Source organism: Theobroma cacao, chromosome 2 (genome assembly GCF_000208745.1).
Source record: "Theobroma cacao cultivar B97-61/B2 chromosome 2, Criollo_cocoa_genome_V2, whole genome shotgun sequence".
Taxonomy (NCBI): Eukaryota; Viridiplantae; Streptophyta; class Magnoliopsida; order Malvales; family Malvaceae; genus Theobroma; species Theobroma cacao.
The window spans coordinates 10,552,050-10,564,541 of record NC_030851.1 but is presented as its reverse complement, the minus strand read 5'-3'; the positions used below and the strand labels follow the sequence as shown (position 1 = coordinate 10,564,541).

General features: G+C 32.5%; 1 protein-coding gene and 1 long non-coding RNA gene across 2 annotated transcripts; both read left to right on the top strand.

The window, feature by feature from the left end:
- LOC108660775 lies at positions 1 to 5,643 on the top strand. The gene is made up of 3 exons (XR_001926459.1): positions 1 to 40; positions 915 to 979; positions 5,211 to 5,643. It is a non-coding gene; the product is annotated as an uncharacterized LOC108660775 (long non-coding RNA).
- Positions 10,069 to 12,139, top strand: LOC18608674 ((R,S)-reticuline 7-O-methyltransferase). Its single transcript, XM_007043481.2, has 2 exons — positions 10,069 to 10,972; positions 11,768 to 12,139. Exons 1-2 carry the CDS (start codon positions 10,211 to 10,213, stop codon positions 12,065 to 12,067), a joined length of 1,062 nt encoding a protein of 353 aa, XP_007043543.1. The 5' UTR covers positions 10,069 to 10,210; the 3' UTR covers positions 12,068 to 12,139.

Here is a 12,492-nt window from a genome sequence, read left to right as displayed (position 1 = left end):
GATCAAGAATCAGAGTACTCGAAATTCGACTCCCGAAATAGTGAGTAACCTTACTATCGTCTTAATTATCTAAAGTGGTTTTATTCGATTTTGTGATTTTATGGAAAATGAGTTTAAATGGTAAATTTTTATGTTTTATAAGCAAAATGAGATTTAATGAAAATGATTTTATAAAATTGTCTTGAGATTGAATGATGGTTTTGAAAATAGAGTAATTGGAGATTATTTTCATGTGCTGTAAATTCATGGTTTGAATCGAATGGCTTATGACAATATTTGCATGAATGACTGAATTGGTAAATGTGCTAAAAATATATGAACTGTGTATTTAGCCTTGAGAGGCTGGATTGTGATATAATTGCCTTGTCATGCGGTTGAGATTTTATTGAATTGGTGGGTTTAGTTTGCTGCAGTGGGCGGGTTTCGTGGACCAACCTATTAGAGGGGCATGGTAACCCTGTTATATTCTTACCTTGGTCTGAGAGGTGTGTAGGGTAACTCCCGAGGTACACTTTCAGAGTTCACTTCACGCCAAACCACCACGTGAGGGTGAACTCAGCCAACGCCAAGGATCAACTATGTTTTCAAAATAAAAATATGTTTATGTGTATACGAAATTTTTAACAGCCTGGGCAGACTCGGTTGGGATAGCCCCAAGCCAAGGTATCCCTGATAATTGAGTATGAGAATGATTTTGGCACGAGCCAAAGTTTTAAGAAATTCATAAGCCATATTGATTACTTGATTTATATGAATTGATTTTATTTGGTTAAAATGAGTTGAAAGGTGATAAATTACAATATGATGATCTATTTTAATCTGTCTCCATTTACTCAGCTTTAAATATTTTATATGGTATTTGTTTACTCACTGGGATTATATAATCTTAGCACCTTCATTTCCACCCATTTCAGGCTCATAATAGGCTGTAGATAGCTGATTTCACCAAGGCTACCATTGGGTTTACATCTTCCAAACTGTAAGTTCACAGTCTCCTTTACTTTTGGTTATTCGGGGGCCTACTGGTTATTGTAAATTAAATTAAATACTCTGACTTACTGTATTACCGTATCTATGAATCTATTTTGCTTTTACGCTGCAAAAAAAAAATTATTTACGTATAACTCTAAAAATATTATTTTATAAGAAAATAGAATATTTTATTAAATATTTTTTTTATTTTTTTATTATATCCAAATAATCATAATTTCATTTTAAATGAAGGTTTTAGATGTTTAAACTTATTTTTGATTATGAATTATGTGTTTTGTACTCACATATTACATTTTTAGCAAATTTCAAGATTTTTGAGAAAAAATTACCAAAATGCCCCTATGAGAAAAAATTATTTTTCTATTGTTTTTATTTGAAAATAGTTTATAATCTCTCCAAACATGATGTTAGTAACTAATACTCACAGGGGAAGCGAGAAAAACTGATGTTAAGCCTTGCGAGGTTTCGATTGACATTCTGAGTAATGAATGTCTATCGGGATGTCGCGACAGTTGTCACGGGCTCAATGGGAGTTCCTGGTTGTGACATAATCTGTCAACAAGGAAGTAAACTTTTGATATTCTCATCTTCTTTAAAATTTGACATACCTCAGAAAGTGTAAATACATTTTCTAAAGCCTGATTATGAAAAATTTTAAACTTGAATAGATCTAATTGATGCATTTTATCATATCAATTTGATATGAAGATCTTGGTTGCAGTCTCAAGAAGTTTGGAACAAAGAGTTGGTTTATAAAATTAAAGTGAAAAGAGTGAACATGTGAAGGTCATATATCTCTTAATGATAAGAGCATGTGTAGAATAATTTAAGTTTGTTTTATTTTTTACTTTATTGTTTTACCTTAGGTAACTAGTTAGTTAGTTGTTAAAAATAAATTTCAGTTAGCTTTTCCCTCATTTTGTAACAGCTTCACTTTCTTTCTTTTCTTTTCTGTACATAAATACTTTGTATTGTGATTTTCATTTATATAGATTAGTGAATACAAAGTATTCTTGCCACAAAGAAGTTTCCTCTTAAGCTTTCATGATTTTGTACATGGTATCAGAGTAGGTTAAGATAGAGATTCTTGATAGTGAATCTTCTTCAAATTTTCCAAGGTTTGCAGTCGATTCATCCTGTTTTCTAAATTTGTGGTAATTCTCCTTTCACAGTTTTTCTGATTGAAGTTTTAGATCTTGGATCGATAAAGAACTAAAAATTTACTTGAAGTTTCTGTTGAATATTTCATTTTACTAGAATCTTGATCTAGTGATTACTGATTTGAGGATTAAGTTTCTGGAAATTTGTTCATGGTTGAGGATTCACAAACCATGGATGTTAATTCTTAAAACCTTAAGTTTTTTAATTCGTATTTAGAGCACCATCAATCTCCTTTCTACATACATCATAGTGATAACCATGGATCGGTTTTTGTTAACCTTAAACTTACCTACAGCATTTACACAGCTTGGAGCCGATCTTTCCTACTAGCTTTATCCATAGGAAATAAAGTTGAATTTCTGGATGTGGTAATTCCTAAACCTAGCTTGATAGATCCTTTTTTTAGTTCCTGGTTAAGGTGTAACAATTTAATAGTAGCTTGGCTTCTAAATTCAATTACACCTCTCTTTGCCTTGATTGTCTTCTACATGGACAATGTAGCTGAAATATGGAATAGTCTAAAGCAAAATTTTGCACAATCTGATGACACTTGTGTATGCAACTTGCAATACACATTAGGTAATGTGATTCAAGGGACTAGGATAATGGACTCATATTTCATAGAGTTAAAAGGGGATTTAGGAGGAATTAAGAAACTTTAGGCCACTGCCACATTATGAATGTGGTCAATGTAATCCTGCTTGTTTTAACAAGTACTCAAAACAATATAAAAACGATATGGTTTTCAAGTTTTAAATGGACTCAATAAGTCATATTCTGCCATGGATGTTAATTGTTCAAACCCTAAGTCTTCTAATTCGCATTTGAAGGACCTTCAATCTCCTTTCTATATGCATCATAGTGATAACCATAGATCAGTTGTTATAACCTCAAATTTAACTACAGCAATTACATAACTTGAGCCGATCTTTCATACTAGCTTTATCCATAAGATGTAAAGTTGGATTTCTGGATGAGGCAATTCCTAAACCTAGCTTGACAGATCCTTTCTTTAGTTCCTAGTTAAGGTGTAACAATTGATAGTAGCTTGGCTTCTAGATTTAATTACACCTCCCATTGCCTTGACTGTCTTCTGTATGGACAATGCAGCTAAAATATGGAATACTTTAAAGTAAAATTTTATAGAACTTAATGACACTCGTGTATGCAACTTGCAATACACATTAGATAATGTGAATCAAGGGACTAGGACAATGGATTTGTATATCATTAAGTTAAAAGGGATTTGGGAAGAATTAAAAAATTTCAAGCCACTATCACATTACGAATGTGGTAAATGTAATCTTCCATGCTTTAACAAGTACTCAAACCAAAATAAAAAAAATATGGTTTTTAAGTTTTTAAATGGACTCAACAAGTCATATTCTACATTGAGGTCTCAAATTATCTCAATGGAATCAATTCTTAAGCTTGACAAAGTTTACAACATGATTCTAGGGGAAAAATCTCAGAGAAGTCTACTTGTTCAGTCTAATCCTATAATAGAATCATCTACCATGATAACTACTATGGATAATAAGAAGAAAGCTAAAGCTAAATTAATCTGTAATCACTGTGGAAAGAAAGGTCATGTTAAGGAGAAGTTTTACAAATTAATAAGGTTCCCTAAAGACTTTAAATTCACAATGGGAAAGGGAAACTTCAAGAAAGGAAAATCACCAATGAACAATGTTTTTACTTTTATTGGAAATAACTCATATGCAAGAACTGATAAAGATGAAAAGTTGGATTTTTGGATGGGGCAATTCCTAAACCTACCTTGACATCTTTTCTTTAGTTCTTAGTTAAGGTGTAACAATTGATAGTAGCTTGCCTTCTAGATTTAATTACACCTCCCATTGCCTTGATTGTCTTCTACATGGACAATGTAGCTGAAATATGGAATACTCTAAAGCAAAATTTTGCAAAACTTAATGACATTCGTGTATGCAACTTGCAATACACATTAGATAATGTGAATAAAGGGACTAGGACAATGGATTTGTATTTCATTAAGTTAAAAGGCATTTAGGAAGAATTAAGAAATTTCAGGCCACTACCACATTACGTATGTGGTAAATGTAATCCTGCATGTTTTAACAAGTACTCAAACCAATATAAAAAAAAAAAATGGTTTTTAGGTTTTTTAAATTTGACTCAATAAGTCATATTCTACATTGAGGTCTCAAATTATCTCAATGGAACCAATTCCTAAGCTTGACAAAGTTTACAATATGATTCTGAGGGAAAAATCTCAAAGAAGTTTGCTGTTCAATCTAATCCTACAATAAAATCATCTACCATGATAACTACTATGGATAATAAGAGGAAAACTAAAGCTAAATTGATCTGTAATCACTGTGGAAAGAAAAGTCATGTTAAGGAGAAGTTTTACAAATTAATAGGGTTCCTCGAAGACTTTAAATTCAGAATGGGAAAAGGAAACTTCAAGAAAGGAAAATCAACAATGAATAATGTTTCTACTTTTATTAGAAATAGCTCATATGGAAGAACTGATAAAGATGAAAAGGTTATTGGTGCAAACTCCATGTCTCTGATATCACTCATAAAGCATCAGGTTCAAAAATTGATGTCACTTCTTAATGAGAGTGGTACAAAATAGTGAAGATTACTATGAAGGTTCATCAAATTCTCAACAAACAAAGCCATCTCTAGTCAACTCAGCCTTTCCAAGTATTATTTCTGGCCTATCTTGTTTTAACACTTCAAATAATCTTCCACATAAATATAAAGATATCAAGTAGTGCATGGTTAAACAAAATTCTTGGATAATAAATACTGGTGCAACTGATCACATAACATGCTCTTTGGCAAATTTTAGTTCTATAAGACTAGTTAATAACTGTTATGTTCATGTACCTAATAATGTCAAAGCCATTGTGACACACATAGGAACAGTTAGATTGACTTCTTTGTTAACTTTGGATAATGTCCTGTGCACACCCTTATTTCACTTTAACCTTGTTTTAGTGACTAAACTTAATTCTTGTCAAAAAGCTTGTGTCTTCTTTACTGATAAACTATGTGTTATTTAGGATCTCCACTCATGGATGGTGACTGGTGTTGCTAAAGTTTCATCAGCTTGTACTTCTTGCAAGACTTTCAAGATGAACAATTTCTTTCCAAATTTAGTTTTAATAAACTTGTATAATTTCCTTTAAAGTTTTCTCCCAATTCTTGCAAAAGAGTGTATAAACAATTTGATTTGTGGCATTTAGGTTAGGCCATATACCTTTGAATAGCCCAAATGTCATCCATGAACAATGCCTTGACATTGATTGTTCAAAGGACTTAGTTTGTGAAATCTGTCTTTTTGTAAAAATGAAAAAGCTATCATTTCTATTCATGTAAAAAATACAACTTTTCCATTTGAAATTGTTCATTCTGATGTATGAGGACCTTATGTTGTTCCAACCATTAAAGGTTAATGGTATTTCATTACTTTGGTGGATGACTTTTCACAATTTACATGGGGTTTCTTAATGAGAAATAAGTCTAATGTATCATCAATTTTGCCTTTATTTTGCAAGTATGCCAAAAATTAGTTTTCAACATTTGTTAAATGTTTTAGAACAAATCGTGGAGGAGAATTTAATCTTACTGATTTTTATGAGAAACATGGTATTATTCATTAGTTGTTGAGAGAAAGCATAAGTACTTACTTGTAGTTGCTAGAGCTTTAATATTTCAATCATCATTGCTTGTGTCTTTTTGGGGAGAAACAGTTCTTACTGCAGCTCATATTATCAATAGAATGCCAACTAAAGTCTTAGATGATAAATCACCTTATGAGCTATTTTATTCAAAGACTCCTAATTATGATCGTTTATAAGTATTTGTATCCTTATGTTTTGTATCTATTCTAACATAAAATAGAACAAAATTTGATAAAACAGCAATCAAATGTGTCTTCTTGGGATATCTAAGTGGCATTAAAGGGTATAAAGTGTATGACATCAGTGCAAATAAGTTTCTTATATCCAGGAATATAGTTTTCCATGAACACATCTTTCCTTTCTAATCATCATAGAATACCATAGATCAATATACATTTTCACAATCACTTGGTGTGCATGACTTTAATTTTGATATTTTAGCTCTTGATATTGTGAATTTCACACCTAATCTTCATTTTTCTCTTAAATCATCTTCTTGTACACTTATTTCATCATCTAAAACTCACTTTTTATTAGAACTCATTTATACACCTCAAAATTCAAATGAACCTATTATTGAACATCGTCCTCCAAGTTTTGTTTATGCATCAATTAGTTATACTATTGACATTGTTTCATTACCTAGGGAAAGTAGTAGACCTAGACATGTTCCAAGATACTTTAAACTTATCAAATTGATGTACCTTTTACTTCTCATTTTATCACATCTCCTCCCATAACCAAATTTTTATCCTGTCATCAATTGTCTTTTTCACATTAGGCCTTTATGGCCAATTTATCTAAAACTTATGAACTTAATACCTATGATCAAGCTGTTAATTACTTTCACTGGAAGGATGCAATGTAATGTGAACTTAAGCTTTAGAAGATAATGCTACATGGAGTATTGTACCTTTAGGTTCAGATTCTCATGTAATTAGATGTAATTGGGTATTTAAGGTTAAAATGAATGCAAATGGCACTATGGAAAGATATAAAGCAAGATTGGTAGCTAAAGGCTACAATCAAGTATAAGGGTTTGATTATCATGAAACATTCAACCTTATTGCTAAATAAACTACTATTAGAGTTTTCATGGCATTAATAGCTGATAAAAGGTTGATTTTGTGACAATTAAATGTCAGCAATGAATTCTTGAATGGTGACCTTGATGTGGTAGTTTATATGGAACTTTTTCCAAGTTATTTTGTCAATGGGGAGTATCCATTTGGTTTTAAGTTAGTGTGTAAGTTACATAAATCCCTTTAAGGTTTGAAACAAGCCTCAAGGCAATGGAACTCGAAATTTATAGATTCTTTACTCAAGTATGGATTCATTCAATCATATGCATATTACTCTTTGTTTACTATGACAACAATCAGTGGGGAATTTATTGCTCTGTTAATATGTTGATGACATAGTAATTGCTAGTACTAATGCTTAAGTAACAGATCAAGTGAAGAAGTATTTGAGTTCACAGTTCAAGTTGAGAGACCTAGGAACAATGAAATATTTCCTAAGGCTCGAGATTACTAGGGGTCTAAAAAATATTTTGATTTGTGAAAAGAAGTATACATTAGATCTTTTAGATGAATGTGGTATGCTTGGTACCAAGCCAGTAACTACTCCTATAGATTACAATCATAAGCTCAACAAGGACATTGATGGAAAGGAGGTTGTTAATCCAACGAGATAAAAGCAGTTGGTAAGCAAACTTTTATTCTTAACATTCACGAAACTCGATATTTCCTAATGTTGTTCAAGTGTTGTCTTAGTTCATGGACAAGACAAAGCAAGAATATTTGTCTGCACCTTATAAAGTATTGAAGTGTCTTAAGTAAGCTCCAGGGCAAGGGTTGTTTATGAAGATAGACTCGAATTTAAGCATATCAGACTAGTTAGATAGTGATTGGGCAGGTTATGTTGATACAAGAAAATCCGTTACAGGGTATTGTGTGTTTCTAGGAGAGTTATTGGTCAATTGAAAATCCAAAATGCAATTTGTAGTTGCTCGGAGTTTAACAGAAGCAAAGTACAGGTCAATGGCTTCTGCATATTGTGAAATCATATGGTCAAAATACTTCTTATCTAATTTAAGCATTAAACAAAATACTACAATCAAGCTTTATTGCAATAATCAATCTACCATTCATATGTGTTGCAATCCAGTGTTCGATGAGTGTACAAAACACAAAAATGGACTGCCATTTTATAAGGGAAAAGGTACTCAATGGACTGGTTGAACCAATATTTATTCTTACTGAATCACAAATTGCAGACTTGTTGACAAAAGCATTACAACCAACACCATATCATCAATTATTGTACAAGATGAATATTGATGACATTCATGCTACGCCATGAATATCCATCCTGAAGGGGAGTATCAATCTAAAACGAAGATCTTGGTTGCAGTGTCAAGAATTCTAGAACAAAAACTTGGTATATAAAATCATGTGAAAGGAGTGAACACATTTTTTTTTTGAAAATTGAAAGGAGTGAACACTTGAAGATGTCTTTTAATGATAAGAGCATGTGCAAAATAATTTAAGTTTATTTTATTTTTTACTTTACTGTTTTACCTTAGGTAACTAGTTAGTTATTTGTTAAAAACAAATTTCAGTTAGCTTTTCCCTCCTTTTGTAACAACTTAACCTTTCTTCTTTACTCTTTTGTATATAAATACTCTGTATCATGGTTTTCATTTAGATAGATCAGTGAATACAAAGTATTCTTTCCACAAAGAAGTTTCCTCTTAAGCTTTCATGATTTTGTACATATCATGCTTAGTAAAGTCATGAAGGTAATATTTAGTTGTCAGGTTGCCAATACTTTCAACATCAAACCATTTGAAATCATTCTAAGGGTCCAAAAATGTACCAAGAGTGAGCAATTCTACCATATTCTCATTAAAATCAGAATCCAATTGCTTTTTAAAAAAGAAAAATGTAGAATCCAATTCTTACAAGAATGAGTTAATAGGAATCAGAAACAAATCAACTTGACAATGGTGCTCAATTGTGGTATGATCCTTTTAAAGTTGACCTTTACCTAATTTATATATAACCCCACGTCAAGAATCTTAATTTCATATTTCTCACAAAACTTCAATGACATAAGCAAAAGTTCTCATCTATCTTCTCTCAATTGTTGGAGACGCATTTTAGGAAGCAATATTAAAAAGAATTGCATTTATTATATCTTGAGACTTAAGTTGTAATGCTTTTGAGAGGTCATTTGTTATCTTTAATAACTCCACTTTAAAATACAAGGTAAACACAAATTCAAATGATATATTGGTATGTTATTAAAATTATAAAATAAAGTATAAAATTATTGTAAGAACAAAATTATACAATTTTAAAAAATGAAAATATGTTATAAAATTTTTATAAAAGGCCAATTATAAAATTTTAAAAAAATAAGAATTGTTATAAAAGTTTCAAAATTTTTAGGAGGGGCAAAGCCCCTACTAGCCCCCCTCCCCTCCACCTGTGAATTGCTAGTCATTTACAGAGAGAATTGCCACGACTCAAAGGTAAAAAAAAAGAAAAAGGATATCTGCTTGTAGTTTTGACAAAGGTTTGAATAATATTTGCAGGTAGCAGAACATATTCATTCATAACTGCAAGCTTGGCTGCCTCTAACCTCCAGCAATATAATCCTGTATTTAAGATAAGATTTCGTGTTGGACTATTCAATAAAAAATAGTTTTTTCTATTTTTGAAGTTTTACGCCGATCAGAAGCACTTAATTAATGCCAACAAATCTCAGAAGCCGTACTCACTACTGTAGCTCTAACAAGCAAATAATTGGCAGGCACATTGCATGATTTGGTTGGATATGCTGTGGAGTATGTAAGAGATATTGTGGCATTGAAAGATTGATTGGGATCCAGCGTCCACAAGATTTATTCAAACTAACCATGATGCTGCATTTCCAAATTTTTGACCCTTTTCAGTGTTTGTAAAATCCTAAATCTTAATGGAGTAAACCTGACTTTATCATCATAGTACTTTGTCATCCAATTTTGTTAACCGTGAAATTCATCAACAGCTGTTTCTTTTTTTTTTTTAATTTTTAGAAAGGAATAATAGGATATAACATTTACCTTGTGCCTAATAAAGTTGCTTTATTTGAAAATTATAAAGATTAAAAATTAGAAATTCTACTCATCACTTGAGTAAATAAAATGTTTTAAATTAAAACTACTCTCTCCGTCCTATGATTATTAATTAGTGTATGTCCTAATTTGTATTTCCTACTTCCTATAGCAACTTCAGTTGTTATGCCATTTCTCCAGCGTCATTATTCTCTTCCTGTCCATCGTTTTCTGAGAATTAAGACAAATCAATTCTCTGGAACAAGAGAGAGAAATAATGGAAACAAGCAAATTCGGTGAGGCAACGCTGCAAGGCCAAGCGGAGATTTGGCAATACATGTTTAGCTTTGCAGATTCCATGGCGCTTAAGTCTGCTGTGGAGCTCCGCATAGCTGATATAATACACTCTCACGGTGGCGCCATCACTTTGTCACAAATAGCTTCATGCATTGGCGGCTCTCCTCCTCCGGATAACTCCTACCTTGCTCGCATCATGAGATTGCTCGTCCGTAGAAAGGTTTTCTCCGTCCAGAATCCATCAGACGGTGGAGAGCCTCTGTACGGCCTGACTCTCTCGTCTACATGGCTTATACATGACTCGGACCTAACCCTGGCGCCCATGGTACTGATGGAGAACCATCCATGGCAAATGGCTCCTTGGCACTGCTTTAGCGAATGTGTGAAAGAAGGTGGAATTGCTTTCAAGAAGGCTCATGGCCGTGAGATATGGGACTTTGCATCTGAGAATCCTGAATTCAACAGGCTTTTTAACGATGGCATGGCATGTACATCCAAGATTGTGACCAGGGCAATTCTGACAGGGTACAAAGAAGGGTTCAGCTGCATTGGATCACTGGTTGACGTTGGAGGTGGGATCGGAGGCTTAATATCTGAGATTGTGAAAGCAAATCCGCACATCAAAGGAGTGAACTTCGATTTGCCTCATGTAGTCTCAACGGCACCGGCATACCATGGGGTCTGCCACGTTGGCGGTGACATGTTCCATGCCATTCCAGATGCTGATGCAGTCATGATGAAGGTACTTAAATCATGGATTTAAATGTTCAGAGTATCGAAGTTCAAATAGTATCAGTACTTAAGCCTCAAAATAATCTCCATCTTTTCTTTCTGATGGAAAATTTGAGCTATGTAAAATAGGAATATTTCGGATTTCAAAAAACATTTCAGCCAATTAATTATCCATTTTTTTTTTGTAGAAAGATATGAAGGAAATTTTGCCAAAGATCACAGTAGAAATAGTGCTGTTGGGGGTTCTGTCTTTGCGTAATTAATGCGGAGGAGAGAGTTTATAAAATACGTTTTGGTTCCGTCGGAGAACTTGGAAATAAATGTTGCTGTGAGTTTGAGTTTTTGTTTTTGTTTATGTTTATTTTTAAATACTAATACTATATATTAGTATCAAAGACGACTCTAGATCCAGTGGCTAATCAAAAGGACGTAACTATTGGCATGATTTGATAATTTGATATTTGAACTCAAAATCACATCAAATCTTTTCCTTTCTAAAGCAGTCTCCGGAGTTAGTGAGCATGCTTTTTTTATAATTATCATTTCTTTGCTCTTTGTCTAAGTGGAGGGCAATGGGAAAAAGTTACAGCTAACATTGTGGTTGCAAATCCTTTTCAAGAAACTAACAGTGTTTTCTTGTCATGGCAATCAATATCAATTTAACAGTAGTAGAAGATTCATGCCATGAATTTTAATTTGGATGCCTTTATAGCTAAGTTCTACACGGTTTGAAATCATGAGAAAGCCGGAATTAGTATAAAGCCCATTCTGATGTGGACACTGTTCTAATTTTTGTCTTGTGCAGTGGATATTGCATGATTGGGGCGATGAGGATTGCATCAAAATTTTAAGGAACTGCAGGAAAGCAATACCAAGAGAAAATGGAAAAGTAATTATTGTTGAATGTGTTCTGAAACCAGATGGAACGGACCCGTTTGATGACATGGGGTTCATATTCGATCTCCTAATGATCGCACACTCCTCTGGCGGGAAGGAGAGAACCGAGCTCGAATGGAAGAAAATCTTGGAAGAAGGAGGCTTCCCTCGCTATAAAATCATCAACATTCCTGCCTTTGCATCCATCATCGAGGCGTATCCCGAATAGCACGAGAAATTAATTTCTTGTTGTTGTTGTTGTTGTTGTTTATGTTATGGCATTTAGCATAATGCATGCAATATTACTATTTGTTTGGTTATTATTACTTTTATTACTATTTGACTTTTTGCTAATTATTTTTACTATCGAATTATAAATCAAAATCAGACAATAGAAAACAATTATAATGATTAAAAATTAAAAAATGGAATATGTTATTTTCCCAAAACATATAATTATAAATTTTAATGACTGTTTGGTTTTAAGTAATAATTAATTCCCAACTCGTTTTTCATTAATATTTATTTTTTAAAGCAAAAAAATAATAATAAAAGGAAAGTAAAAATGAAAATGTTAGCAAGTAATGGAATTAAAATTTTAAATTTTATGTCATCTTATTTCAATTATTTGCCTTTTTGAGTTAAGTAGTACTC